General features: G+C 53.5%; 2 protein-coding genes across 8 annotated transcripts; one reads left to right on the top strand and one right to left on the bottom strand.

The window, feature by feature from the left end:
- Positions 1–430: 430 nt before the first annotated feature.
- PINLYP (phospholipase A2 inhibitor and LY6/PLAUR domain containing) lies at positions 431–6,249 on the bottom strand. Of its 5 annotated transcripts, none has more exons than XM_080828684.1 (6): positions 6,090–6,249; positions 4,310–4,456; positions 3,007–3,123; positions 1,245–1,397; positions 885–1,028; positions 431–674 (listed from the first exon to the last, which is right to left on the bottom strand). In XM_080828684.1, the coding sequence occupies exons 2-6, from the start codon at positions 4,377–4,379 to the stop codon at positions 520–522; spliced, it is 639 nt and encodes a 212-aa protein (XP_080684810.1). In that variant the 5' UTR covers positions 4,380–4,456; positions 6,090–6,249; the 3' UTR covers positions 431–519. The 5 variants fall into 5 exon arrangements, with proteins under 5 accessions (XP_080684810.1, XP_080684811.1, XP_080684809.1 ...); XM_080828685.1 differs by lacking the exon at positions 6,090–6,249 and adding an exon at positions 4,634–4,831; XM_080828683.1 differs by lacking the exon at positions 6,090–6,249 and adding an exon at positions 4,567–4,763.
- On the top strand, positions 5,496–27,325 carry XRCC1 (X-ray repair cross complementing 1). 3 transcript variants are annotated; one of them, XM_080828679.1, is made up of 17 exons: positions 5,496–5,678; positions 6,051–6,143; positions 15,278–15,388; positions 21,668–21,826; positions 22,687–22,761; positions 22,856–22,961; positions 23,188–23,297; positions 23,372–23,483; positions 23,743–23,998; positions 24,304–24,420; positions 24,610–24,703; positions 24,842–24,974; positions 25,329–25,380; positions 25,475–25,614; positions 26,509–26,599; positions 26,904–26,979; positions 27,085–27,325. In XM_080828679.1, the coding sequence occupies exons 1-17, from the start codon at positions 5,628–5,630 to the stop codon at positions 27,196–27,198; spliced, it is 1,890 nt and encodes a 629-aa protein (XP_080684805.1). In that variant the 5' UTR covers positions 5,496–5,627; the 3' UTR covers positions 27,199–27,325. The 3 variants fall into 3 exon arrangements, with proteins under 3 accessions (XP_080684805.1, XP_080684804.1, XP_080684806.1); XM_080828678.1 differs by having other exon boundaries at positions 25,326–25,380; XM_080828680.1 differs by having other exon boundaries at positions 5,517–5,678; positions 23,378–23,483; positions 25,326–25,380.
- The last annotated feature ends 240 nt before the right edge of the window (positions 27,326–27,565 follow it).

The raw sequence follows: 27,565 nt of genomic DNA, 5'->3' as shown, positions 1-27,565 counted from the left end.
GGCAGCACACTAAGTGCTTTTCAGTTTTCTTTCATTTGACCCAATGACCCAATGAGTCGTAACTATTACTATCCACATTTTGCAGACAGGAAAAGAGGCAAAAAGAGGGAAAGGTTCATCTGGAGAGGTGATCATGGACTCTGGTGTGTGCCCCTTCCTAGTGGTTTGACCCAAGGGAAGTGACCCGCAATCTCTGCCTCAGTTTGTTCATCTGTAACATGGGGATAATAATACCCATTTCACAGAATTGTTGGGATTCTGAGGTACAGCATGGAGAACGGTCTGCACAGCAGCCCAGCATGGAGCACTCCTTTAATAAACGCTAGGGTCTTCTCTCCCTTCCTTGCAAAGAGGAGGTTCCCGAGGGTTAAGACCCCTGCTTCCTGCACCCTACCTTCCTGAGATGCGTCACATCACGAGAACTCAGGCTTGCTTGGTTAACCCGTTTAATGTATAGGCACATGGGGAGATGGAGGCTGGGGACACATGGAGACCTCAAGCCACATATTCCTCAGTTCTTCACTCCGCCCTGCCAGGAAACTGGGGGGCTGGAAGGCAGTCGGCTCGACGGAGGAAGTAGAGATAAGAGGCTGAAGGCACCTGGGCCCCGGCTTTGGCGTAGCAGGCACTCTCGGTAGCACAGCCCCGAGTGGCAAATTTGGGGTTGATGAGACCTGGGAAAAGGGGGATTTCAGAATGGAGTCGGCCCCTAACCCCTCCTTCCTCACCACCCAGGGGCTTCCCCGCCACTCCCCGCCACCCATGCCCCACTCCGCATGCCCTGCCCCAGATCCCCGGAGCCACCATCTCCCCTAGAACCTGGCAGTGTGGGCCTCCAGTTCTGGGGCCCTGTCCCCTCCTCTAGAGAGCCAGGTTCCCCTCACCAGCCTGCACGTTGCCAGCGAAGTAGACACAGTGGGTTTCCTGGCCAACACAGCGAGCCGACTGGGTCCCTGGACATGTCTCCTGAAAGGGCGCCACGCAGGCTGGGCACTGGAGCCCGTTTTCCGTCCGATTGTTCTGGGGAGCTGGGGATGAGGGCGGAGGGTAAGGGGCAAGGGGACGATGGAAGCCTTCCCTCACCTCACAGCAACCCCTGGGGGGGAACATGGGCTGCGAAGGGACACTGCCTCTATGGGTAAGGAAACTGAGGGGCGAGGGTCAGAGGCAGGTGGGGGCGCACACAGCGGGCCCTGGGGGCGGGCTGGAAGCCAGTGCTGTCGCGGGGATGCGGTGGCACTCACGGGGCACCGAGCCCTGGTTGCAGCCGTCGCTCTGGCAGCAGCGGGTGTTGGACACCATGTAGTCCTTGGGGCCCATCGTGGTGGACACGAATCCCGAGTAGCAGTCGCTGTATTTCATGCAGGCCTTGTAGGTGTTCAGTGAGTGGCGGCCCTCTGAAGGATGGGGAACAGGAAGGGAGGGCTCGGGCAGTGCCAGCTGACCCCGCTCCAGCGCGGACCCCAGCCAGGGGCAGGGGGCTCACCCAGTCCTGCACTTCCCACACCCCGCGACTGCCTAGGGTGGTCTCTTCTAGCGTCCCAAAGCCATGCCCCTTTATCTGCCTGGGGTATGGTCTAGAGTAGTTTATAAGCCCCACCCCCCCACTGCCCCATTGCCGTAGCCCCCAATCTGCCTTGATAGTCTCTTGAAGCTCCCCATTGCCAAGCCTAGGAGCCTGCCTGACAGGATCCCTTCCGCCCTGGCCCGCCCCACTCCCATCTTCCAAAGGTCCTACCTATGGCTACCCCATGCTTGTGTGAAATGGTGTCTCCCAGTCTTCTCCACCTTCTCCTGCAGCTTCCGAATGCCTTCCAACAAACCCTGGGAGCAGCCCCCACCCAACACCCATATCCTCTAAGGTGGTCTCTTGCTGCCCCCACGTCTTGGTTGCAGTGGTCTCTCCCAGTCTCCGCCACCTTCCCCCTCCCCACCAACTGGTGGTCTCTTCCAACCCAATCCAAGGATTTTCCTCATCACCCCCAAAAGGTGCTTTTTCCCATCTTCCTCTCCCCGACTCGCAGGGTTCGAATCTCCTGGGGTGGCCTCTTCAAGCCATTCGGGTCCTTTCACCCACCTGCCAATGCCTGCTGGGTGGGTGGGGCAGCTTGTAATCCTCTATCCCACCCTCCTCACACACCCTCTCCGGTAGGTGTGGTTTCTTCCCACAATCCAGGTGGCCCTCAGCCCCTGACACCACCTTCACACCTGCCCCGACCCCATCATTCCTCCTCTCATACCGGACGAATGGTCTTTTTCTGCTTTGAATGAAAAACCCCGCGCCCTCCCCACCCGTGGTCTCTCCATTGCTCCCCTAGTCTGGGTCTGGGGCGGTCCCTTCCACTGAAGTCACACCCTCCTCTCCCGTGTCACCCACCTGCCTCCCCATCTCCATCTACTTCTCTTCACGATGATTTGCTTCATACTTCAGCGTTATCTTTCCTCTCCTGCCTGGCATGGTCCCTTTTATGTCTCTCCCTGGACCTTAGGGTCTCAGTATCTCCTCCTGTCAAGAATGGTCCCTTCCAGCCCATACCACCCCCACCATCCATCCCCAGGGCGGGGGTCTCTTCCTCCTGTTTTGGATGATTCCCCCCTCTCACCCTAAATGGTCTACCTGATCACATTCTTCCCAACCCACTGTCTTCTATTCTTCCCCCACCCCCGGTCTACCTCCTGGCTGTTACATTCTACCTCTCACCGTTCTGTTTCCCCATGTCTTCTTCTTTCCTCCCTTCCTCCCGCCTAACAAAGTCTCTATATCTGCCCCCGCCCCCGCCCCCCGCCCCATCTAACATTTTGGAGAGTCTCCTTCCCCGAGATCCCTGAGAACAATGGTTTCTGTCCTCCCATTGAATTCGCTTCCTTCCTCGCACTACCTCAAGATCTGTCTTTCCCTCTTCCCTGACCTCCCACATGAGCGCCGTGATGACCCCTCCCTTGGCGGGGAGCTATCTTCACCCTTGAAGGCACCACCACCTCCCCAGCGGGAGGCCCTCCTCGTACTTGTGCACGACTCCCCGACGATGACCACGCATGCGTCCTGGCCGGCCTCGCAGACCTTCATTTTCCCGCTGCAAGTGGGCCCGGAGCCCCTGCACACTTCACAGCTCAGCGGGCACCCTGCAGTGTAGAGAGCCAGGCCGTCAACATGAGGGGTGTGGCCAGCGGACCATGAGTACGACTTCAGAGTCCAGAGGGAGATGGGACAAAGGGGGCCGGATTTGGAGTCCTGAGGGAGGAGGGACAGGTGTTTCCCTAATTGTTCATGGGTGGAGCACTGACGACTGTCCAGGGAACTGTCCAGTGCTCTGGCTGGGACGCGGTGGCGAAGCCAGCAAAGCTGCTTCCAGGGGCGGGAAGCGACTCCACCAGGGAGCCTGTTTACCTAATTACAAGGCTGGGGACTTGGGACGCTAGGGTCCTCTGAGAAGGCTCGGGGACAGGGAGGGGTTCTGGCGAAAGTTTCCATGGGCTTTTGTGAAGCTTCAGGTCCAGCTGTTTCTTTCCTTCTCTCTTTTTTTAAAAGATTTTATTTATTTATTTGACAGAGACACAGCAAGAGAAGGAATACAAGCAGGAAGAGTGGGAGAGGGAGAAGCAGGCTCCCCGCTGATCAGGGAGCCCAGTGCCGGGCTCGATCCCAGGACCCCGGGATCCTGACCTGACCCGAAGGCAGATGCTTAACGACTGAGCCACCCAGGCGCCCCATGGTCCAGCTGTTTATTGGACATGAGAACAGATGTAGGTCTTGGGAATGATAGGAGCTCAGGCAGGGGAATCTGAGGCTGGGGTCTTCATCCCAGATCAAGAAGGGAGAGTCAAGACGAGGAAGGCAGAGTGGATGGACTCCTTGGTCCAAAGAGAGGAGGCAACTGGGGGCCCAGACACCTGGGTCCTGGGGAAGGTGGAGCTTGTCTGAACTCCCGCATCTAAAGGAAGGGGGGCTGGGAGTCTGAATTCTAGAATCCAGGGAGAAAGGAAATCTCTTCTCCCCCATGCCCCCCGCCCCAGCTTCCCCCCCCCCCCTTTCTAGTCATGCTGTTGTCCAATTCCTAGAATTCATGTCTTATTTTGAGAACTTGCTTGGGGGAAAGAGGATTCAGAGCCCACCAAGCTCCCTCTTTTCTCAGGGATCCAGTCCCATGAGCTTTTGAGCTTTTCTTCCTTTGGGGCCCCAGGCTTTCTCTTCCTTTACACTCTGCCTTCACCTTGAATCTGAATTCCCAAGACACCACCTCTTTCCCCCTCCAGGACCTTGCTCAGTGCTCTCTCACGGTCCTCATGGTCCAGACCCCTCGTCACTTACCCAGACCCAGGAGGGTGCAGAGCAGTGTGAAGGCCAGCAGGAAGGTCACCGGTTTCACGGGAGTCCTCATGGTGAGTGAACCTGTAGTCCCAGGTCCCCAGCCCTTATAGGAAGCTGAGGAGGGGCGGGTCTGGATCCACCTTCACCCTGGGGTGAGAAATAGCTGAGGTCAGATCTCAGGGCAGGCCTTTGTGGCTCTGGGTTGGGGATATGGGACCAGAATCCAAAAGGGGCATGGGCATCTCATGCTCAGCCACCTGCTCTGCGGGGTCCCCAGGACTCTAGGCTTCTAGCTGCCTCTTCCATCAAGGTCCAGAAAGTCACCTCTCTGTTTTCTGGCCTGAAGTCCAAGGTCAGAGTCGGGTCACTTGATTCCCTGTAGGTGTAGGGTGGCTGCTAGGACTGAGATCCCCTCTCTCTTCTCTCTCTTTCCAAGGAGGCACCCAGCGTGGGTGGGGCCCTATTTGGGAGCGCCCAGCATGTTCAGGCTCGTTCTGCGGGGGACTAGGCGCCCTGTCTCTCTTCCTCCTTCGTGCGCTTGGCTATATTCCCTGTTCTGTGTTTGGGCTGTCCCCAGCTCCAACCCCGCCTGGGGCTGCACCTTCGGGTCTCACGGGGACCGAACAGAGGGATGCCTGTCAACAGGCAGGGGCGGGCGTGGTAGGAGACAGATGCCCACAGGTCACATATTGGGAAACTGAGGCATCGGTGAAAGCATTCTAGCTTGGGTGTATCTGGTTTGGATGCATACTTTGGGTCTTATTTAGGTCTTTGATCCACTCTTTCTTAGCCTCAGGCATAACCCTGGAGAGATCGGATATTTTGTTCGTGTGTGCATGGCTGTGGGGTAGCGGGGAAGAGTGTAACAGTAGGAACCGCTGGAGATGATCCCGTAGCGGTATGCACCAGGTTCCCCGGGAAAAACCACGCAGGTCTGCGTGCTCCTAAGGCTTCAGTTTGGGCGGTGACCGCGTCGTCCAATGAGAATGGCGAATTTTTTCTAGGGGCCAATCCCGGAGGCCGCTCCTGTTGCCAGGCGCCCAGAAAGCAGCGTGTGAACGTCGACGGGAGGCGGGGCTTAGAGGAAAGCCCGTTGCTAGGGAACTAAGAGCCTCGCTCCGGAGAGGCGCGACTGGGCCTGCGCGGCGTCGACGCGAGAGCCGGCGCGCCGCGGTTTGAAAGGCCCGAGGCTTGTGCGCTTGCGCACTTCAGCCCGCGCAGGGAGTTACCACCACGGGCCCCCCCCCCCCGCCCCGAACGCCCCCCAAACTCGGACCTTCTTTCATCCTTCGCGCCAGGCGAAGCCCAAGACGTTGACATGCCGGAGATCCGTCTCCGCCATGTGGTGTCCTGTAGTAGCCAGGACTTGGTGAGGATCTGGCTTGGGGGGAGGTTGGAAGACGTAAGGGAATCCATGCGGGGTAACTACAGGAACTTTGGGAGTGTGAAAGGGAACTTCACGGAAGTCTGTGGCGGGTCGTGGGGGAATTCCAGGAGACTATGAGGGAATTCTGGGAGAGATGTGGAATAGGGGAACTTCCGGTCAGGAAAGGAGGAACTGGGGAGCATCCAGGAGAAAATGTTATAGGGGGACTCGAGGCAGGGTGTGGTGGGATTAACGGGGACTTTTAAATCTGGGGGAGTGCAGAGGGCTCGGGAGGACTCAAAGGAATAATCTGAGAGTCGGGTCCGCGCTCTCTTCCCTGTACCCTTACTTTCCCTTTTCCACGCTTATCTCCAGACCCACTGTGCAGAAAACCTTCTCAAGGCGGACACTTACCGAAAATGGCGAGCAGCCAAGGCAGGCGAGAAGACCATCTCGGTGGTGCTCCAGGTGATCCTGCCCTCCCCCCGTCTCCTTCCTATAGGAGTCTGGAGACTCAGTGTCCAGACACGGCTCTTGAGCCAACTGGCAGTGGGTTAAGACACTCTCCCTTCTGGACTTCAGCTTCCTTACCTGGAAAATGGGCAGTGTGATTGCTGTGCCCCTTAGCAGAGGACAAAGGTGGTTCCAGGACTAGGCCAGGATGACCATAGGAATCAATGTGTGGCCTCGGTAGGTTGCTTTTACTTTCTGGGCCTCAGTTTCCTCAGCTGGAACAGACTGAATCATTTTCACTATCCTGCCTTCTGAAGTCAGTGGGCTCAGGGTTGGAAGGTGTTTCGGAAGATCATGGAAACCCATCAGCCCCATTTTAAAGATGGGGAAACTGAAGCAGGAGTGGGGGAGGAGTGACATGGTCAGGCTAAGTGCCATTCTAGAATGCTTGCCAGGTTCTTGAGTGCTCTCACCCACTCTTCATCCCAATGCTGTGAAGTTGGAGGGAAGCACGGAGGAAAGCGTGGTTTGACCCCAGATGGTTACAGAATTCCAAACGGGCTGTTCCTGTCACGGATAAGAAACTGGTGGGAGGAGAGAGCTAAGCGTGTTTGAAGCATCTGCTCTGTGCTGCGTACCGGCCTGGATGGTGTCGCTGTTCACAAGCTTGGTGTGATGCAGGGGCCCTTATCACCATCAGTCAGGGCATGCTAAGGCTCAGACCCACATTGGTGCTCTGGACACTTTGTCACACTGCTTTGTGTTCACACACTGGCTTTCTTGATCTTGACACTACTCCTTCTGAACGGAAGGGTCTTTGGGGAGGGATGTTGCAGAGCAAGGCTTGCATGATTGTGTCAAGCATTTTCTTGGTCCCTCTCTCGCCCAGTGGTTCCGAAAAAGTCTGGGCTCACAGAGCCTTTTTAGAATTAGAGAGAAGCTGAGGATTCTCTCCCCCGGAAAAGTATGCAGTCCTATAAGACTTTCTGATTTTAGACATTTAAACATCTCCTCAGTCCTTAGCAGAGTAATAATAATGACAGCTGGCCTTGATTCAACATTGAAATTGCCAGTTCTGGTTTTGAACACCTCACGTGGATCACCTCATATTGAATCTATAAAAACCCCATGACCTAGAGTTTAGTATTATCTCCATTTGAGAGATGAGGAAACTGAGTCCCAGAGAGGTTATGGCACTTGGCTAAGAGCCAGTGTTTTAAACTGAGGGAGGTACAAAACAGACAAATAAATATATAAACTGAGGGAGGGTACAGGTTGCTCACGATTTAGTCTTGGGACCTGGATTCAAGTCCCTGTCTCTCCCTCTTACTCATTCTGTGACCTCGGGCACATTTTTTCATTTCTCTGAACCTGTTTTCTCACCTGTGCATTGGGAATAATGAGATCTGAGCCCAGGCTCATTGTGAAAATGTGGTGACATAATGTCTGTAAACGTACTCTATAAACAGGTGGATGTTTGTGTAAAGGGAGGGATTCGTGTTTTTATTACTGGGTGATGATTCTCCGGGGCTCTCCTAGGATCAGATGACCCTGGGAGAATCACATTCCATTCTGTACCCCAGTTGCAATGGGAGCAGAGAGACCACAGGGAGGAGAGACGTGACGGGGATGCAGGAACCAGAGGGGCCAGAGCGAAGCACAGGGCTCTCTGGTCTGGGAGACCGAGGGAGATATTATAGCTGTCACTGAAATGGGAAATCCAGAGAAGTGGCAGCTTGAGAAGTTGGGATGTCCAGGTGTGCCGTGACTTCGGGACACCCCGGGTCCAGGCCGCAGTCAGAAATCAGAATGGGACCTAGATGAAGACAGAGGTGTGGAAGTTGTCGGCACAGGGGCAGGACCGATAGACTTCGGAGTGAATGGATTCTCATGTTCATTCATCCACTGAGTAATTATGAAGCACCTTCTATAGGCCAAGCACTGTTTTAGATCCTGGGGCTGTACGAAGACGCATGAGACCAAAATATGTTAGTCCTGTGGAGCTTTCATGTTAGGAGGGAAAGACTGACAAACCAATGTGGAAAGCACGTCAGTTGGATGGTGAATGCTGTGGAGGAAAATTAAACCCTTGAGAGGAGAGGGGAATGCTCCAGCTGGGGGAGGAGGCAATGGCAAGAGGTTTTTCTTTTTTTCTTTTTGCTTTTATTATTATTTTTTAATATTTATTTGAGAGAGAGAGCATGAGAGAGGAGAAGGTCAGAGGGAGAAGCAGACTCCCCATGGAGCTGGGAGCCCGATGAGGGACTCGATCCTGGTACTCCAGGATCATGACCTGAGCTAAAGGCAGCTGCTCAACCAACCAAGCCACCCAGGTGCCTGTTTTGTTTTGTTTTTTTTTTAAAGATTTTATTTGTTTATTTGAGAGACAGAGAGCACGAGTTGGGGGAGGTGCAGAGGTAGAGGGAGAAGCAGACTCCCCACTGAGCAGGGAGCCCGTTGTAGGGCTCGATCCCAGGACCCTGAGATCATGACCTGGGATCCAGGAAGGCCTCCCTGAGCAGGTGCCATTGAGAACAGTGAGCTACATAGAGATCTGGGGAGGAAACAGACTCGGAGGCGGCTTGCTGTGCTGGGGAATAGCAAGGAGCCCAATGTGAGCGCAGTGGAGTTGGGCAGGGGAGGAGGAAGGAGAGATGAGCTAATGGGGCAGGGTTGGAGGGTCCCCAATATGCTGAATGCCCAAGAGCCCCTGTGAGTACTTGAGTACTTGAGCTTTTCCTCTGGATGAGTTGGGAGCTGAAGGGCTCTGAGCGAAGGACGTCCGGAAGCGGACTTAACTTCTCACAGAATCCTGCTTCCCATGTTGAGAATAAAGCACACGGGGCGAGTGCATCATAGCGGCTGTTAATTTATCCCATGTGAGAGACACTTGGGGCGATCTGATTGTGTTTGGCGATGCCCAGTATGCAGTGTGACTCCGAATTCGCCTAACGCTAATTCTGCTTCTTGTCAAGCGAGTGGAAAGGCAGACGTGTCCGGACACCGACGCCTGTGGACAACCCGGGGAGCGTTCTGCCCTGTATTGTTTTCCTCCCAAGTCTGTTATGCAACATCTGGATTGCCACACAGGGTGCAACCCCCTGCTCGTGACGGCCACACACACACCTCTTTTGTTTGCCTCCGCTGACGATGGAGGCTCCGTGGCTAACCAGTCAGCGGCTCCCGGAGGGGAGTTCCAGCCTCTCGGCTCACTGCTCGTGGGCCAGAGGGCATGGCTGGGGCGAGGTCCAGGTAGCTCTGCGGCCGCGCTGACGTGCGCTCTTCAGAAGAAATGCCTAGCAGCAAGGTGGCGCCCGTTTCGTGGTGGTTTCTCAGTGGCTCTCTGACCACTCAGTTTGCCCTCGTGGTGTTTTAAGCTGTTCTTTGCTTATTTAATGTGTAACAGGTGTACAGCGAAGGGCACAGTTCAGCGAATCCTCCCGGACTGCAACCTACATACTCCCCACCCACCCCCGAGTCACAGGAGGGGCCCAGGCCCCCAGACCCCCCGCGCTCCTTCCTGTCACTGCCCCCCACAGGGTAACCACCATCCTGATTTTTATTTTTGTTTATTTTGTAAGATTTTATTTATTTATTTGACAGAGATCACAAGCAGGCAGAGAGGCAGGCAGAGAGAGAGGAAGGGAAGCAGGCTCCCCGCTGAGCAGAGAGCCCGATGTGGGGCTCGATCCCAGGACCCTGGGATCATGACCTGAGCCGAAGGCAGAGGCTTTAACCCACTGAGCCACCCAGGCGCCCTCCATCCTGATTTTTAGTAGCACAGGTTCATTTTGCCTCGTTTTGAATTTTGTGTAGATGGAAGCATGCGGTATAGACGTCTGTGGCTGCTGTCACTCAGAGTGTTTGTTATTTCAATCCTGTCAGTGGGTGTAGCTGTGGATGGCTTGTTCTCATTTCCATATAGTACTCAATAGCTGGAGAACACCACTGCAGTTTTAGTAACTTTTTTTAAAAAAATTTTATTTATTTATTTGAGAGAGAGAGAGAGAGAGAAGGAGCAGGGGGGAGGGGCAGAGGGAGAGGGAGAAGCAGACCCCCCACTGAGCAGGGAACCCTATAAAGGTCTCGATCCCAGGACCCCGGGATCACGACCTGAGCCAAAGGCAGACGCTTAACTAACTGAGCCACACAGATGCCCCAGTTTTATTAACTTTTTGAATGAGTATTGTATGTATATGGTACAAAATTTAACAGGCACAAAAGGGTTTATACCCTCTCTCCCTGCTTGCTCCCATCCTCTCCTGCTCCCTCCATAGGCAACCACTGTTGGCAGTTTCTCACCTGGCCCTCCGGGGTCACTGAGCCCTCATGAACACGTCTGTCCGCCTCATCCACCAAGTACATTGTATATGCACCATTCTCCTCCCCCCCCACCCCGGCTTTCTTTCAAATAACAATAGATCTTGGGCACCCACTGGCACTGGGTAAAGTTCTACCTGATTCCTTTAAATGGAGCATAACCCTGCCTTTCCTGGACATGGGACAATTTTTTAACACAATGTCTCTCGGGAACTTTGTGAGCCTTCCCAGCCCCATTTGTTTTCCTGTCGTGAGTTATGCCTTCCTCAGAATGGTGTACGTGAACCTGGCCACGGATGACTGGCATCTCATGCTTGAGCCCATCTCCCAACCACAAACACTGAACACTCACTTTTTTTTTTTTCTTAAGTCAATGTGGAGCCCAGTGTGGGGCTTGAACTCACAACCCTAAGATAAAGACCTGAGCTGAGATCAATAGTCAGGCACTTAACCAACTGAGGCCATTCGCCCCACTTTTTTTTTTTTTTTAAGATAAAATTGACATAACATCAAATTCACCATCTCAACCATATAAAGCATAAGTTCAGTGGGTTTTGGCATCTTGACAGCATTCGGCTGTCACTACCACTAGTCGAGAACATTTTCATTGCCCCAAGAAACCCCATCACCATTCAACAGCCACTCCTTATTCCCCTGCTCCCCAAGCTGCCCCTGGCAACCTCTGATCCACTTTCTGTCTCTATAGATTTGTCCGTTCTGGACCTTTCACATAAACTGGATCATACACTATGACCCTTGTGTCTGGTTTCTCTCACCGAGCACGCGCTCATGGTTCCTACGTGTTGTCGCATGTGTCAGCCTTTTCTGTTCCATCAATGGATACACCATGTGATGTATGTTCGCTCATAAACTGATGGACGTTTGGGTTGTCTCCATGTGTGAACAGTGTAGTTGGAAATTCTTTACCACAAAGAGGAAATACAAGGCAGTACATGGGCGTGTTTAAAGTAGAAGTATATATGCAGAAAAAAATCATTCACTCAAAATACAGATTGAGGGGGCGCCTGGGTGGCTCAGTGGGTTAAAGCCTCTGCCTTCGGCTCAGATCATGATCCCAGGGTCCTGGGATCGAGCCCCGCATCGGGCTCTCTGCTCAGTGGCGAGCCTGCTTCCTCCTCTCTCTCTGCCTGCCTCTCTGCCTACTTGTGATCTCTGTCTGTCAAATAAATAAAATCTTTAAAAAAAAAATACAGATTGAGCCTTGTGCTTTGTCACAGAGGAGAGGTAAAGATAGTGGCTTTTTTTTTTTTTTTTTTTAGATTTTATTTATCTATTTGACAGAGAGAGACACAGCGAGAGAGGGAACACAAGCAGGGGGAGTGGGAGAGGGAGAAGCAGGCTTCCCACCGAGCAGGACCCTGGGATCATGACGTGAGCTGAAGGCAGCTGCTTAACGGCTGAGCCCCCTAGGCGCCCCAAGATAGTGGCTTTTTACCTCGAGGATTGAAATAGGAGAGTTGAGAAAGAGTGTAGAGCTGTAGGCAGGCAGCTCCTGGGTCAAATTTTTCTCCATCGTTAGCCATGTGTGACATGTGAACTATTTGTTTAACCTGTCTGAGCCTGTTCACCCATCTGTAACACCAGGAGAGGTAACAGACCCTTCCTTCTAAGGTAGTTGTGTGGTGAGGATTCAGCGATGCCCAGCCCACAAAGAGCTCAGCCAGTCATGATAGATAAAAGTCATGGCCTCTAAAAGATCCTGATCCCTAGAACCTGGGCAGAGAGGACCCTATGGACATGACGAAGTTAAGGATCTTGAGATAGTGAGATTAGCTTGGGTTATTTGGAGGATAGGAGGAGACCCAGCGTCCTCACAGGGGTCCTTATAAGGGAAAGAGGAAGGCAGGGGAACCAGAGAAGGAGACATGAACAGGGAAACAGAGGCTGGAGTGATGCTCTTGCTGGCTTTGGAGGCGGAGGAAGGGGCCACAAGCTGAAGAATGCATGTGGCTTCTAGAAGCTGGAAATAAGGCGCAGAAACAGATTCTCCTCTGGAACCTCCAGAAGGAATGCAGCCCCACTGACACCTGGATTGAAGCCCTGTGAGACCAAATTTCAGGCTTCTGACCTCCAGATCTGTAAGAGGTACTGTTTTTAGCCAGTGAGCTTGTGGTCCTCTGTTCCAGCAGCAGTAGGAAACAAGGACACCAGGGCCCCAGCACACAGTGAGAATCTGAAAGTGTTGGTCACGATGATTCCTTTGTGACAAATGCGGACCTTGAGGAAACTACCTCACCAAAACCACTTGGTCAGGAAGGGTAGAGGCCAAGTTATAACTCAGGGCATTTGTTCCTTCAGCAAATGGTTACTGGGTGCTTTCCATCTCTCTGTCCATCTGTCCATCAGGAACGTATGAAAGGCTTTCTGTGGGAAACCCTTTCATCAGCTGATACTTATGGAGCATTTGGTCTGTGGCAGGCAGTATTCAAGGGGCTTCACACGTAGCCGTCATTTGAATCTTCACAATGACTCTCGCTGAGTTAGAAGTTGTCACTGTGCCCATTTTACAGGTTAGGAAACTAAGGCACACAAGGGGTGAGGTGAAACTCTTTGCTCTAGGATTACATAGACCAGACACTGTTCGGTGTTCAGGACACAGTGGGGAATGACTTAGATATTGTCTCTGCCCTCATGGAGCTTAAAAGTCTGGTGGGGGAAACAGATGCTAGACAAATGCAAACAAAAAGCATTGTTACATAATATTAAGTGGTGATAACTGAAGAAAAAGAAAAGTGGTTTAGGCAGGGGGAATGGCAAGTGCAAAGGCCCTGTGGTGGAAAGGAGCCATTCTGATCTTGGGATGGAAGGAAGGCCGGGCACGGCTGGAGGAGAGCCATCAAGTGTGGCAGGAGGCTGAGAAGTCAGACTAGGACCTGTGTATCTGGGCAGCACCGCACACCGTCCCAGGGTTCAGAGATGTGGAGGCAGGGGGACCCCCTTCCCTCAGCACCGCCTCTTTCTCCAGTGTACCTGTGATGTGGCAGAGGAGTGTGCGTGGACTCCAACCAGCCTGCCCGAGCTCCAGGCCCGGCTCTGCCACTCACCAGCTGTGCGACCGTGGGGAAGTTACATAACCGCTTCCTGCCTCCGGTCGCTCGTGTGTTAAGTGGAGGTAATAATAGCCCCTGCCTGGCAGAGCGGTTGGGAGGAGAGGAGATGCACGGATGACGTGTCTGCTGCAACGTGAGCGCTTCAGTGTTTGCCGCCAGTGCTCTTGCGGTGTTGTTTTTGTGAGTCATCTCAGCTCCTTTCAGCAGGAGGGTTATTATGACGGCCCGCCCGTTCCACACAAAAGGAAACCATCTCTCAGAGAGGTTGTGCGGCCCCCAGTCTTGCACAGCTTGGAAATGGCAGGGTTGGATTTGAACCCAAGCTCGCCTCCCCCGAAGTCCAGGCTGCTTCCTCCCACGTAGGGATGTTCCTGTTTGTGGCAGCGGGTAGGCAAAGTCTGGGCGACCTCTCAGTGGTGGGTGATAGGGCCGTCTGGAGCGTCAGATGCTCCTGGGGTGGTGGATTAGGTACCTTTGAGAACTGTGATGGCTTGTCATTCTAGAAGCCAAAGAGAAGAGCTCGAAACTGGAGAGCAGACTTGCGTCAGCCGTTCCTAACTGCCTTCCACCCTCACGTGGCTTTCTGTGCCTTAAACTGTCAAGACAGGAACGGCAGAGCCTTGGCGGGGAGCCTTCCTCCACATAGATTACTCTTTTCTTCCTTCAGAAAGTAATTACGGTAGGGCGCCTGGGTGGCTCAGTGGGTTAAAGCCTCTGCCTTCGGCTCAGGTCATGATCCCAGGGTCCTGGGATCGAGCCCCGCATCGGGCTCTCTGCTCAGTGGGGAGCTTGTTTCCCCCTCTCTCTCTGCCTGCCTCTCTGCCTACTTGTGATCTCTGTCTGTCAAATAAATAAATAAAATCTTTTTAAAAAAGAAAGTATAATTACTTTCTTTTACGGGGGCACCTGAGTGGCTCAGTGGGTTAAGCATCTGCCTTCGTCCAGGTCATGATCCCAGTGTCCTGGGATCGAGCCCTGCATCGGGCTCCCTGCTTGGCAGGGAGTCTGTTTCTCTCTCTGCCTGCTGTTCCCCGTGCTTGTGCACTCTCTCTCTCTCTCTCTCGTTCTATCTCAAACAAATAAGTAAAATCTTTAAAAAAAAAAAACAACTAATTATGGAGGATTGACTGACAGTGCCTCCTGACCAGCCGGGCACGGTGCCTCCTACATGCAGTGCACTGTGGCCTGGTATTCGTGTGTGTACTCCTGGAGTTGGGGATTCTCCCCGTTTTACAGTTGAGGATACCGAGGCTCTAAGAGATTGGCTGACATGGCCATTTCGGCAGTGTATGGCAGAGCTGGGATTCAAACCCAGGAATCCGTGGTGAGCAAAACTGCACCAGGCCCGTACCCTGAGGGAGCTTCCTCAGAGTCCTGTGTGACCAGGGAGATGGGACATATGTGCCATTTGTATGCATGGTTGTTTGAATGAAGTTGGAAGTCTGGTAGGTGCTGCCAAGGAGAGCTCCAAGGTGGCAGGTTCCACGCGGATCTGGCAGAGTCTGGAGGCATTGGGGAGGCAAGCGTGGGGGCTTATGCATTCATCCAGGGAAGATTTTCTGAGCTCCGACTCTGGGCCATGTCCTGTGCTCCATGCGGGGGACACGGTGACACCCCTCGCCCTGGCCCCCACAGTCACTGAGCTGACATCACGAGGAGACGCGGCAGCCCAGATGGGGGGGGTCATCCCTCTCCCGAGGTTCCGCAGTGAGGCCAGGGGCAGCGCAGGCACTGACAGTGGCTCTCCCCCTCCCGCAGTTGGAGAAGGAGGAACAGATACACAGTGTGGACATCGGCAATGACGGCTCGGCCTTCGTGGAGGTGCTGGTGGGCAGCTCAGCCGGAGGCGCTGGGGAGCAAGACTACGAGGTAAGCAGGGCTTTAAGATGGGCCCCATGCTGATCCCTGCCCCAGGTGCCCCCATCACCCCCTTCCCCCTGGGGTAGGTGCCAGGCTGGTGTAGAGATGAGTCACACTGCCCTCTGCCCTCTGGAGGAGCAGGCACAGGTGAAAAACTGCACACTGGGATAGAGACCCACGTTTGCATCGGGGGCGGGGGCGTGGATAACTGGACGTACTTGTCTGGTCTAAGGGGCAGCTGCTGCTTGAGAGCAAAACCGCTCTTCTCTGGTCCCCGAGGTTCTCACAGATGTCCTAGCAAGTGGAGATTCTGCATTGACTGGGATGCCTCTGTTAATCACTTCATAATGGGACAAATGTTTACAAGAAGGGATGCTTTTTGCTCTATTACAGATATTTATTTTTTTTATTTTTTAAAGTTTTTATTTATTTGAGAGAGAAATCAAGTGTGGAGTGGGGGAGGACAGAGGGAGAGGGAGAAGCAAACTTCCCGCTGAGCAGGGAGCCTGGCATGGGCTCGATCCCAGGACCCTGGATCATGACCTGAGCCGAAGGCAGATGCTTAACCAACTGAGCCACCCAGGCGCCCCTATTTTATTTTATTTATTTGGGAGAAAGAATGTGCCAGCGTGAAGAGCTGGGGGCAGAGGGAGAGGGAAAGAATCTCCAGCAGACTCCCTGCTTAGCTTGGAGCCCGACATGGGGCTCTGTCCCAGGACCCTGAAACTATGACCCCAGCCAGAATCAGAAGTCGCCACTTAACTGACTGAGCCATCCAGGTGCCCCGCTCTGTTACAAATATTTTAAAAGTTGGTACGATCTTTTTCCTGCTGGTTGAATTCATTAGAGCTGTGTTGGTGAGAACATAGTTAGCCAGCTGTTTAATCCATAAAATGTCTTGGGGTAGAAATAAACCTACTTGAAAAAGCAAGTTTACAATTTAAGTAAACAGTAAACCAGTTTTCTACAAGATGAGTTTTTTCCTTGCAGTGAGAAATTGTTTTTAGTTGAAGTAGATTTTGCATACAGTAAAATGCACAGATCTTAGCGTACAGGTGAAGGAGTTCTGACAACTGTATGCACCTGTGTAACCGGCCCCCAAGTCAAGACACGGAGCATTACCAGCATCCTGGGGAGGTCGCTTGCACCCCTTTGCAGTCACGCCCCATCCCCCAACCTTTGCCAGCTCAGGCAGCCTCTGGTCTCTTCGGTCACTACAGACTAGTTTTGTCGGCGGTAGAATTTCACATAAATGTAATTTGCTCTTCTTTTATGGCTGGCTTTTTTCACCATGTCCTGGTTTTCGAGATTCTTCCATATTGCTGAGGCCACAGTTTGTTTCTCCGTTCTCTTGTGGGTGGGCACAAGCTGCTGTGAACATTTTTGTACAAGCCTCTGCATGGAGATCTCTTCTGTGTGAATACCTACGAGTGCAATTACGTTCTCTTAGGGTAAATGGATGTCTTAACTTGACAGTTTTCCAAAGTGGTTGTACCATTTTATGTTCCCCTCAGCGGAAGCCGAGAGTTCTAGTTGCTCCGTATCCTTACCTGTCCGTGATGTTGCCAGTTGTTAATTTCTTAAATTTCAGCCATTAAATTCATTAAATTCACCACCACGTGGTGGTGTTTTATCATGGCTTTAAGTTGCATTCTCTTGACAAGTAATGAGATCGCGTAACCTTTCATGTACTTACTAGCCATTCATTTATCTTATTTTATGAAGTATCTATTCAGGTCCTTTGCTTGTTTTTTATTGGGTTGTTTATTTGTTTGTCCTGGATGTTAATCATTGGCCTGTTTATTTTTTTCTTTCTTTCTTTTTTTTTTTTTCAGATACATGTGTTGCAGATTTTTTCCCCAGTCTGTGACTTGCCTTTTCATTATCTTTAAAAAATTTTTAATTAAAGCATAATCGCCATTCAGCGTTATACTAGTTTCAAGTGTGCAATGTAATGATTCAACACTTCTGTGCCTCACTCAGTGCTCATCATGGTCCGTGTACTGACCTTTCCATTATGTTAACAGTGCCTTTTGATGGAGCTGATGAAATCCAATCAAGGTGTTTTTTGTGTGTGTGTGTGTGTGTGTGTGTGTTTAATGTTTCTTTCTCTCTTTCTTCCTTCCTCCCTCCCTTCTTCTCTCCCTCTTTCTATGTTTCTCCTCTTTTCTTTTCTTTCTTACTGCTGAGTGCCTTTTGGGTTCTATAAGGAATATTTGTCTGTCCCAAGGTCATGATACTCTCTGTATTAATTTCTTATCGCTGCTCTAACAAATGACACAAACTCAGTGGCTTAAAGCTATAACACAAACTTACTTTCTTACAGTTCTGTTTCAGTGGGCTAAAATCTTAGTGTTGGCAGGGCTGGGTTTCTTCTGAAGGTCCTAGGGGAGGATCCATTTCCTTACCTACCGCAACTTCTAAAGGCTGCCTGCATTTCTTGGCCTGTGGCCCCTTCCATCTTCAAAGGCAGTGATGACGATACTCTAACATCTGCTTCCGTCCTCACTTCTCTGATTCTCCTGCGTCGCTCTTCCTTATAAAGACCCTTGTGATGACACTGGGCCCACCTGGATAACCCAGGCTTATTTCCCCACCTCAAGATACTTAATCACAGGGGCACCTCGGTGGCTCAGTGAGTTAAAGCCTCTGCCTTTGGCTCAGGTCATCATCTCAGGGTCCTGGGATTGAGCCCCACATCAGGCTCTCTGCTCAGTGGGGAGCTGCTTCTTCCTCTCTCTCTCTCTGCCTGCCTCTCTGCCTACTTGTGATTTCTGTCTGTCAAATGAATAAATAAATAATCTTTAAAAAAAATTAATCACATCTGCCAAGTCCCTTTTGCTATGTTCACAGGTGCCAGAGAGTAGCACATGGACCTCTATGGGGTGCCATGATTCTTCCTACCGTCATCTGTGTTTTCTTCTAGAAGCTTTATAATCTTAGATTTTACATCTCTGGTCCATCTCAGATGAATTTTTGTATATATGTGTGAAGTAGAGGATAAGGTCCTTTTTTTCTTTTTCTTTCTTTTTTTTTTATGTTTGTTGAAAATACTCTAAAAAAAAGATTTTCCTGGGGTGCCTGGCTGGCTGAGTCGGTGGAGCATGCAACTCTTGATCTCGGGGTTGTAGATTCGAGCCCCACATTGGATAGAGACTACTTAAAAATAAAATCTTTAGGGACACCTGGGTGGCTCAGCGGGTTAAGCCTCTGCCTTTGGCTCAGGTCATGGTCTCAGGGTCCTGGGATTGAGCCCCGCATCGGGCTCTGCTCAGCGGGGAGCCTGCTTCCCCCCCCAACCCGCCCCGCTCTCTCTGCCTGCCTCTCTGCCTACTTGTGATCTCTGTCAAATAAATAAAATCTTTTAATAAAAAAAAATAAAATAAAATCTTTAAAAAAGTGATTTTCCTTTTCCCACCGAACTGTTTTGGCTCTTCTATTGCAAAGTAATTGACATATCTGTGTAGGTTGATTTCTGTACTCTCTGTTCTGTTTCATTGCTATGGATGTTTGTCTTGTGCCAATACCAACTGTCTTAATAGTAAATACTGAAATCAGATTGTGTTGGGCTTCCATCTTGGTCTTCAGTAGTCTCTTGACTATTCTAGATCCTTAGCATTTATTTCCATGTAAATCGTAAAACCAGCTTGTCAATAACTTTATTTATTCCAGACTTACAGAAAAGTAGTACAAAGGATTCCCTGATAATCTTCACTCACATTCCCCAGATGTTAACACATGGGTACATATTTTTCAGTAAACCGAAAGTAAGTTGCAAATGTGATTCCACATTATCCCCGTACACTACAGCGGATATTTCCTAAAAAGAGAGATATTCTCTTACTTAATAAATAAATAAGAAGCCCCAGCAGCCTTCCTCTTAACACCACATTGGCCAACTGGGTCATGTGCCCGACCCCACAACTGGGTCATGTGCCCGACCCCGACCAGCCATTGGCAGAGAGAATTGCACTGCTTAGACCAAGCATGGCTCATCCTTCAGTATTGGGCACACAGGCCTTCCCCATTTTTCAGAACTGCCTTGTCCGTTTGATTCTCCTTGTCCCCTCATCATACTGTCAGGATCTCCATTTATTGCTTTAAACTATTAAATGTACTTTTGTATTGTGTTTGATAATTTAAATGGATGCAGCCTTTGTGAGTCTGAGTCTGCAGTTTGTGGTTTCTGCTGCTTGTTTCCGTATGCCTCACGGGTGTGTGTGTGTGTGTGTGTGTGTGTGTGTGTGTGTACCTCTGATCTTTGGGAATGTGTCTGTGGGGAATGTCGGAGGACCTGGTTTGAAGTACATTCCTCCAAAGAGGATCTGCCCCCGCGTCAGTGATCTTGTGTACACGGGTCTGCTGGAGGAAAGATGTTAGGGTTTCAAGCCGATGGCCAAGCCAAGAAAGAGTTCTAGAGACGTCTTTGGTGCAAAAAGCGGTTTTTATTAAAGCATGGGGCAGGACCCGGGGGACAGAAAGAGCTGCACTGGGGTCATGAGGAGTGGCCCATTATATACTTTCATGTTGGGAAGGGCTTAGAGATAGCCTAAGCCTCCTGTGTATTTTGGAAACAAGGTTTCCAGGATCCTGAGGGGGCTAGCTATTGTTAGGAAAAAGGTCATTTATTTTAGTAAAAACTCAGTCCTGTGACTCTTCAGATATATATCAGTGAGTCATATGCTTGGGACGACTACCAACATATATCTTGGGGGACAGAGATAAAGGAAGTTTCCAAAGGAGTTTTTATTTGTTAAAGTACACTTACAGGATCCTGGGGGTCAGGCTGAGATGGCCTTTTGCCCTTAGCAAAGTATTAGCATCGAGGCAGCTGAGTTCCTAGAGGAATGTCACTCTGCCTGTCTCAAGGACTTGTCAGTGGGCTGGCTGTAGGTGGTAAGGAAATTTAAGAATTTTTTTTCTGCCTTTGTTTCGCACATCAGGACCACTTAAAGTCTTCAGCTTAGGTTTTTCTGTGCTGACAGCTCATAGGAATTTTTTGCTCCAAATCCTTGAGAGTACAGACTTGTGCTTAGGATTCTTCCAGATCTCTGTTGTTCTCCAGAGCAAAGGCCTCCCACCGACTCACTCCACAAGGCATTTTCCCCTAATTTACTCACGGAGGGTGTTGCTCTTTGAGGAGGCTCAGCTCTGTTGGAGTTGGGTGATGGTCCGTGGAGGAGCTACTGTTCTTCCTTGCCCAGAGCCCAGGCTTTGTCTTCTGTTCCCAACAACCACCCCCCACCCATTAAAATCACATTCTCTGGTACCCAGAGTCAGCACCCAGGCAAACACCAGCCTCAGTGCCACCCGCCCTGTGGGTCAGGGTCCTGCCAAGAAACTGAAACCACACCAGTTATTGTAACATAGAATTTAACATAACGAATTAGCAACTGTGTATTGAACCCAGGAGGCAAGAAGACTCAGGTGCAGTGTAGAAGTAATGTGGGGAGCAGCTGCCACCCCTAGGGTGGGGGGAGCAAAAGGACATGGTTGGAATTCCTGAAACCTCAATGTTTAGAAGCTCGTAAGTGGGGTTCCATAGAGCTGAAACGCAGACCCGCTGGAATCCCTGAGAGGGTCCGGAGGACACCAGCTCTGCAGATGTTAAAATGCTGAAACCAGATTCCCCCTCGGCCCTGGAGAGGGCTGCTGCCAAAGCGGAAGCGCACCAGGGGTGATGCTTGCAGGGGCCGCCAGAAGCCGGAGGGTGGGAAGCACGTCTCTCCTCCCTTCTTTTGCCTCTCGGCCTCTCTGTGGCTCCCCCTACTGGCAGGGCCCCGGGAAGGAGCAGCTGGACGGGAGCCATGTTCCTGCCAAGCATCCCAGTGCTGAGCCCCAGGAGAACCACTTAGAGCTGGTGCACCTCTCCTAGCCCCCTGGATTCCGTTCTCCCGGGCCTGGCCTCCCTCGTACTTGCTCTGCTTTCCATGAACTCAGCCGTGCGTTTCCAAAAGGTGTTTGAACATTGTGCCAGCCATTGTGATTATTCTCTGCTGGGAGGGTCCGTGGAGTGGGCTCTGTGGCCAGCGAGAGAAGAGCCTGTGGAAGAACTGGGCTGTGGTTCATGGAGACCTGGAAGTGGAGGGATCCCCGGGGCCTGTGTCAGAGGGGCACTGACCGGCGGCCCAGAAGCAGGGGAGAAGAGAGGCTTTGAGGCATGTGGAGGTGCAGGCCAGATCTGGCGACTCTCTGGACCCTGCCCAGGCCCCTGCTTTCTTCCTGGCCCCTGGGAGGTGTCATTGAAGTCAGCCAGGCCTGGTTCTCCTTCAGTGTTCCTTCCCCCAGGTCCTGCTGGTCACTTCGTCTTTCATGTCCCCTTCTGAGAGCCGCAGTGGCTCAAACCCCAACCGCGTTCGCATTTTCGGGCCCGACAAGTTGGTCCGTGCAGCAGCGGAGAAGCGCTGGGACCGCGTCAAAATCGTTTGCAGCCAGCCTTATAGCAAGGTACCTGGGGTGGGAGCTGGGGGCGCAGGGTCCTCGGTCCCGGGCCAGCATGGAGTCCCAGAGGGCTGGGAGGACGGGGCAGCCGGTCTCCCCCGGGGATCAGGAGGAGGCTGGTTCCCAGAGGTCACTGAAGCGGGTTTGTGATCCTTCCCATAAGTGATTCCCTAGAGGATGTCTGGGGAGGGCGCACTGCAGGATCTCGGGAATGGGAGAAGGGGGCAGCTGCCTTGGCAGAGAAGCAGTCTGACAGTTACCATCATGGGATCTGGAGTCAGACGCTGGGTCCACCACTTCTTAGCTGTGTGACCTTGGGCAAGTGACTAAACCTTTCTGGCCTCAGTTTCCTGCTCCTCGTAGGGTTGCCGTGAGGTAGGGATGCTGAGCTGTGGTAATAGCGAGACTCAAGTATGTCATGATACCACACTGTGGAAGTAGACTTCTTCCCGGGGTCCTGTCTTGGTGGGTGTTTGGCCAGTCATCCAGGGACCTGGGCTCTGCGTCCAGCCGGAAGAGTGGAAAAGAGCCTGGAGAGCATTTCTGTGTTCCAGACGTGGCAGTCAGTGCTCCCTCCCCTTCTGTGGTTAGGAATTCGGGTGTGCAAGAGAGGATTCGCTCGGACCCTCAGCAGCCTCTGCTGCTGGCCACGTGGCTGACGGAGCTGGTGCACGTAGGACTTACAGCCGAGCCCAGCCCAGAGTTAGGGCTCACTAGCAGCTTGATGTTATTATCGTCCTCATTGTCCTCTGGGCAGCTCCCTAGACATGTTTGTCCACAAGAGGCAAAGAGCCATAAACGGTCTCCCCAAGTGAAAGGGGCTTGGGGCCAGGCCAGACTTCCTGACACCCACCCTTCGTTCCCAGGACTCCCCCTACGGCCTGAGTTTTATACGGTTTCACAGCCCCCCAGACAAAGAGGAGGCAGAAGCCTCACCCCAGGTAAGCTCTACCCGCCACCCCCAGAGCCTTCTCTCTACTGCTTCAACCCTGCCTGCCAACAGCCCCTCACTGTGCTGACCTTGTGAGACCTTAGAAGGTGACCAAGCTTGGCCAGTTCCGCGTGAAGGAGGAGGATGAGGGTGCCAACTCCCTGAGACCCGGCGCGCTCTTCTTTAGCCGGATCAATAAGACCCCCCCAGGTGGGTGTGGAAGCTTGAGTCCTCAGTGAGCCCAGGGTTGGAACCTGAACGTGGGTCTGAGGGAGAAGGAGCCTAGGGACTCCTGAATCAGAGGGAGGAGGTGGCTGGGGGCCTGGACTCCCGGATCACTGCTGGGCTTTGGGAACAACACTCTGTCCCCTGGGTAGAAGCGGAAGGGTCTCAGGGCCCAGCCCTCTCACCCCGGCTCCACGTTCTCCCTTGGTAGCCGCAGCCAGTGACCCGGCAGGACCCAGCTACGCAACTGCCACCCTGCAGGCCTCTAGTGTCGCCTCTTCAGCCTCTCCCATCTCCAGGGCAGTAGGCGGCACCTCCAAGGTGAGACTGTCAGACCCTGGTGGGGTGGAGAGGGCGGAGAGAGGCTAGAGGCTCAGCTCATCCCAACCTCTCAGCCTCAGGAGTCCCCCAAAGGGAAGAGAAAGTTGGATTTGAACCAAGAAGAAAGGAAGACACCCAGCAAACCATCAGCCCAGCCCTCACCACCTGCTGTCAAGAGACCCAAATGTGAGCGCTGGCTTCCTTGTTCTCAAAGGGGCCTGTGCTCTTCTGTACTCGGAGAGGAGGGGTTGGGGGCCTGGACCCTTGGGTCTGAGGGAGGAGGGGCGGGGGGTCCTGACTCCTGGGTCTGAGGGAGGAGGGGCTGAGGCTAGGATCCCTGGATCTGAGCGAGGAGGGGCTGGGGGCAGGACCCCTGGGTCTGGGGGAGGAGGGACTGGGTTTAGTCCCAGCAGTACTAAGTGAATCCACTCTTTGGCCTCCCCAGTGCCAGCTCCTACCCGCACCCCGGCCACGACCCCAGTCCCTGCCCCAGCACGAGGCACAGTGCCAGGAAAGTCCCGAGAAGGCACCGAGCCCAGGGGACCCCGAGCTGGCCCGCAGGAGCTGGGGAAGATCCTTCAGGGTGTGGTGGTGGTGCTGAGTGGCTTCCAGAACCCCTTCCGCTCGGAGCTCCGGGACAAGGCCCTAGAGCTGGGGGCCAAGTATCGGCCGGACTGGACTCCAGACAGCACCCACCTCATGTAGGCCTGTGCCCTCCTCCCCACCTTGCCCCCTGCTGCTTCCCCGTCTCCTTCTGACTCCTCCGTCTTCATTTCTCTTTCTCCCTGTCTACTCATCTGGCTGTCTCTTCGGTTCTCTGTTTCCTCTGCCTCTTTTTCTGATTCCTACATCTTTCCCTTGGTCTCCTAATGTCTTTTTCTGTTTCTCTCCAATCTGTCTCTTTCTCTGTCTCTGACTTCTCTTTCTTCCCCCATCCTGTCTCTCTCCCTTTCCCTGCTCAGACCACATCTGACTGACCACACCCGCCCCTTTGCTTCCCCACCAGCTGCGCCTTTGCCAACACCCCCAAGTACAGCCAGGTCCTAGGCCTCGGAGGCCGCATCGTGCGGAAAGAGTGGGTGCTGGACTGTCACCGGATGCGGCGGCGACTGCCCTCCCGGAGGTGAGGACTCTCTTGCGGCCGGCTGCGGCGACTGACGGGTTCAGTAGGGTCCTTCCAGAGCTGGAAGCCAGGGCATCCTGAGCGATTAGTAAATGCCAGTCGCTGTGGCTTGCTGAGCGCCCGCCCCCTGCCCCATCTCCCCTGGAAGACACCATATGCTGTTTGTCTGAGCCCACATTCCTGCCCTAGGTACCTCATGGCAGGACCAAGCTCCAGCAGCGAGGATGAAGGGGGCTCTCACAGTAGCAGCAGCGGGGATGAAGCCCCCAAGCTTCCCCAGAAGGTCCTATGCCTCCTGCCCTGATGTGGGGGAGGGTGTAGTGGGGGGGGGGCCCTGGGTCCGCCTTGGCACCCCAGACTCTCCAGCCCTGCCTTCTGCAAGAACACACTCTTACAATGAGGCTGCCCCCTCCCTCTGCAGCGCCCCCAGACCAAAACCAAGCCCCCTCAGGCAGCAGGACCCAGCTCACCTCAGAGACCCAAAACCCCAGAAGAGACCAAACCAGCCTCACCAGGACCCCAGGGAGACACCGACACTGATGGGGAGCAGTTAGGTCAGAGACTGAGGGGCCTGGGTCTGAGGGAGGAGGGGCTGGCGTCTCAGGTCTTCACCTTGAGAGAAGAGGGGGCTGGGGGCCTGGACTTCTGGGTCTGAGGGAAGAGAGGGCTGGGATCCCTGGGTCTGAGGGAGGAGGAGGGGCTAGGGGCCTGGACTCTAGGGTCTGAGGGAGGAGAAGGCTGGAAACCCAGAGTCCTGCATCTAAGGGGGCTAGGGGTCCCAGATAACTGCACCTGGAGGGCAGTTGAGGTCGGCGGTTGGCATGCCTGTGTCTGTGCTTGGGCCAGAGACTGGGAGGGAGGGTAACCAAGCACGTGCTTTGCATTGACTAAGCTTCCACTCGCAGAAGAACAGGGCAATGGGGCAGAAGATTCTGGGGATACTGAGGATGAGCTGAGAAGGTAAGGTGGGGCTCGGGGTTTGAGGTGGCCCCAGGCTTGGGTGGAGGGGGATCTGGTCTGAATGCTCTTTCCCCACCCCCGTGGGCTCTCCCAGAGTAGCCGAGCAGAGGGAGCAAAAGCAGCCCCCTGACCAGGGGGAGAATGGCGAGGACCCGTATGCAGGATCCACAGATGAGAACACAGACAATGAGGGTCCCCCAGAGTCTCCCGAACTGCCAGTTCCCGAGCTCCCAGGTAGGAAATCCCTCCCTGCCTCCCGAAGTGGGATTTGTCTGTCTCGGTTCTCAGCTGTGACCCCCCAGCCAGCCCTCAGATCACAGCTGCTCCCCATGACTGGTGACTTATCTCCCCACCTCCTTCCCCTGTACTCCTTGCCTCTGCTTCCTTCTTGTTGCCTTAGGAAACAGGCATCCTCTCATGCCTTCCCTCTCTGTTCCCCCTCCTGACTTCCTGCTGTGACCACATCCATCACAGCCCAGTGCTGGGCATGTCCCCCTTTGGCCTTCCACTCCAATACGAACGGCACCTCCCTCACCTGCCCTGCAGGCTCGGTTTCTTCAGAGAGGGAGGTCACCCAGGTGCACAGATGGCGTGGGCACTGATCTCTGTGGCCACCTAGGTGGTGATGGCATGTTTGTCACCCCAACACGAAGGCAGGGGGTGTGGGATGGGGGCAGGGGTCAGAGCCTTAGCCAGCAGAGCATTGAGGGAGAAGCTGGGCAGCTAGGGTCTGAGCAGAGGGGAGGGTGAGTGGTGATTGGAAGAGGCCGTGTCCATCCGGCTCCTTGTGGGTGATGGGCAGGAAAGCACTTTGATCATCCAAAGCTCCAAAAATGGCATCAGCAACTTCATGGTTTGGAGAACCATGTTAAAATGGAACAAAGAAAAGAGCCGTCCTGAAGGTCAGAGCCCGAGAAGTTACTGGAAAACACCCCGCTCCCGGAAAAAGGTTCTGATGGGCCTGGCTGAGAAGCACCGTTTGTCCTGGACATCTCCGCCAGGATCGCGTGAACACCCCTCCCCAGCACTGGCCTCCTTCTGTCTTGCTCAAGTGTTCTGTGGCTCCTGCCTGGGGCTTCAGAACGTGGGGGGGCCTCACGCTCGGCTCCTCCACCCTCTCCCCTGCAGACTTCTTCCAGGGCAAACACTTCTTTCTGTACGGAGAGTTCCCTGGGGATGAGCGGCGGAAGCTCAGCCGCTATGTCACAGCCTTCAACGGGTCAGTGTGCAGGGGTGGGGGCAGGGGTAGGGAGGGGTGGTGCTATCTTGTGGGAGGGAAAGCTAGCAGGAGCCAGAGGAGGGGTACACCCTGCAGGGTGGGCACGAGTAGCTTTCCCTCTCATTCTTATCTCTAAAATGGGACCCCTCCCGGCCCCCCTTCTGAACGGAGTGGCAGTGGTGGGAGCCCTTGGCATTGTGGCTGTGGCAAGGCTGGCACAGGGGAGCACCATGGGGGCCTGCTGCAGGTACCTTGGAGAATGGTTGGGGACACCGATTCTCTGCTTCTCTCTGTGTCCTGCCAGGGAGCTTGAGGACTACATGAGCGACCGGGTCCAGTTTGTGATCACAGCACAGGAGTGGGACCCCAGTTTTGAGGAGGTAGGTTCCAGAGGGGCAGGGAAAGGGACACCCAACCTGCCCTGTGTCACCTCCCTCCTCTTCCTCACTCACATGTTCCCATATGCGCCCTGCCCCACCTTGCAGGCCCTGATGGACAACCCCTCCTTGGTGTTTGTCCGCCCCCGGTGGATCTACAGTTGCAACGAGAAGCAGAAGTTGCTTCCACACCAGCTGTATGGGGTGGTGCCCCAGGCCTGAAATATGTGCTTGCACGTGTCGTGCACACGCGCGCGCGCACGGACACACACACACACACACACACACACACACACACACACAGATGAGCTTAATAAAGGTGACCTGGTTTGCTGCAGCTGCCCCTCTTACTTGGAAGTCTCCTGAATCTCCTCAAGGCTCCCAGCTTTCCGTCCTCTGTTTGGTTTGTGCTTCCCTCCTGAGGGTCAGGTATCTTGGCTGCCTTGACACCCCTGTCCTGGGAAGAACAGGGGACTCTCTCTCAGGGGTTTGGTAGGGAAGGAGCTCTGTTACTTCTCCCTGGCCGCTTACTGTGGTGCCAGGTGGCAGGGAACTGGGGTTCTAGCCCTCTGAACCCATTCCTGGGTCT

The sequence above is a fragment of the Martes martes genome, assembly GCF_963455335.1.
Source record: "Martes martes genome assembly, chromosome: 17".
Lineage (NCBI taxonomy): Eukaryota > Metazoa > Chordata > Mammalia > Carnivora > Mustelidae > Martes > Martes martes.
This window is presented reverse-complemented; position numbering and strand designations above follow the sequence as displayed.

Bases quoted from the DNA above. Each gene is read 5' to 3' on its own strand.
- XRCC1 (XM_080828678.1), top strand. From the start codon at position 5,628: ATGCCGGAGATCCGTCTCCGCCATGTGGTGTCCTGTAGTAGCCAGGAC. The intron at 5,679-6,050 runs GTGAGGATCTGG...GCTTATCTCCAG, and splicing joins CCTGTAGTAGCCAGGACTTG to ACCCACTGTGCAGAAAACCT. The intron at 6,144-15,277 runs GTGATCCTGCCC...CCCCTCCCGCAG, and splicing joins CCATCTCGGTGGTGCTCCAG to TTGGAGAAGGAGGAACAGAT.
- PINLYP (XM_080828681.1), bottom strand. From the start codon at position 4,379: ATGAGGACTCCCGTGAAACCGGTGACCTTCCTGCTGGCCTTCACACTG. The intron at 3,124-4,309 runs GTAAGTGACGAG...TCTACACTGCAG, and splicing joins CTGCACCCTCCTGGGTCTGG to GGTGCCCGCTGAGCTGTGAA. The intron at 1,029-1,244 runs GTGAGTGCCACC...CCTCATCCCCAG, and splicing joins CAACCAGGGCTCGGTGCCCC to CTCCCCAGAACAATCGGACG.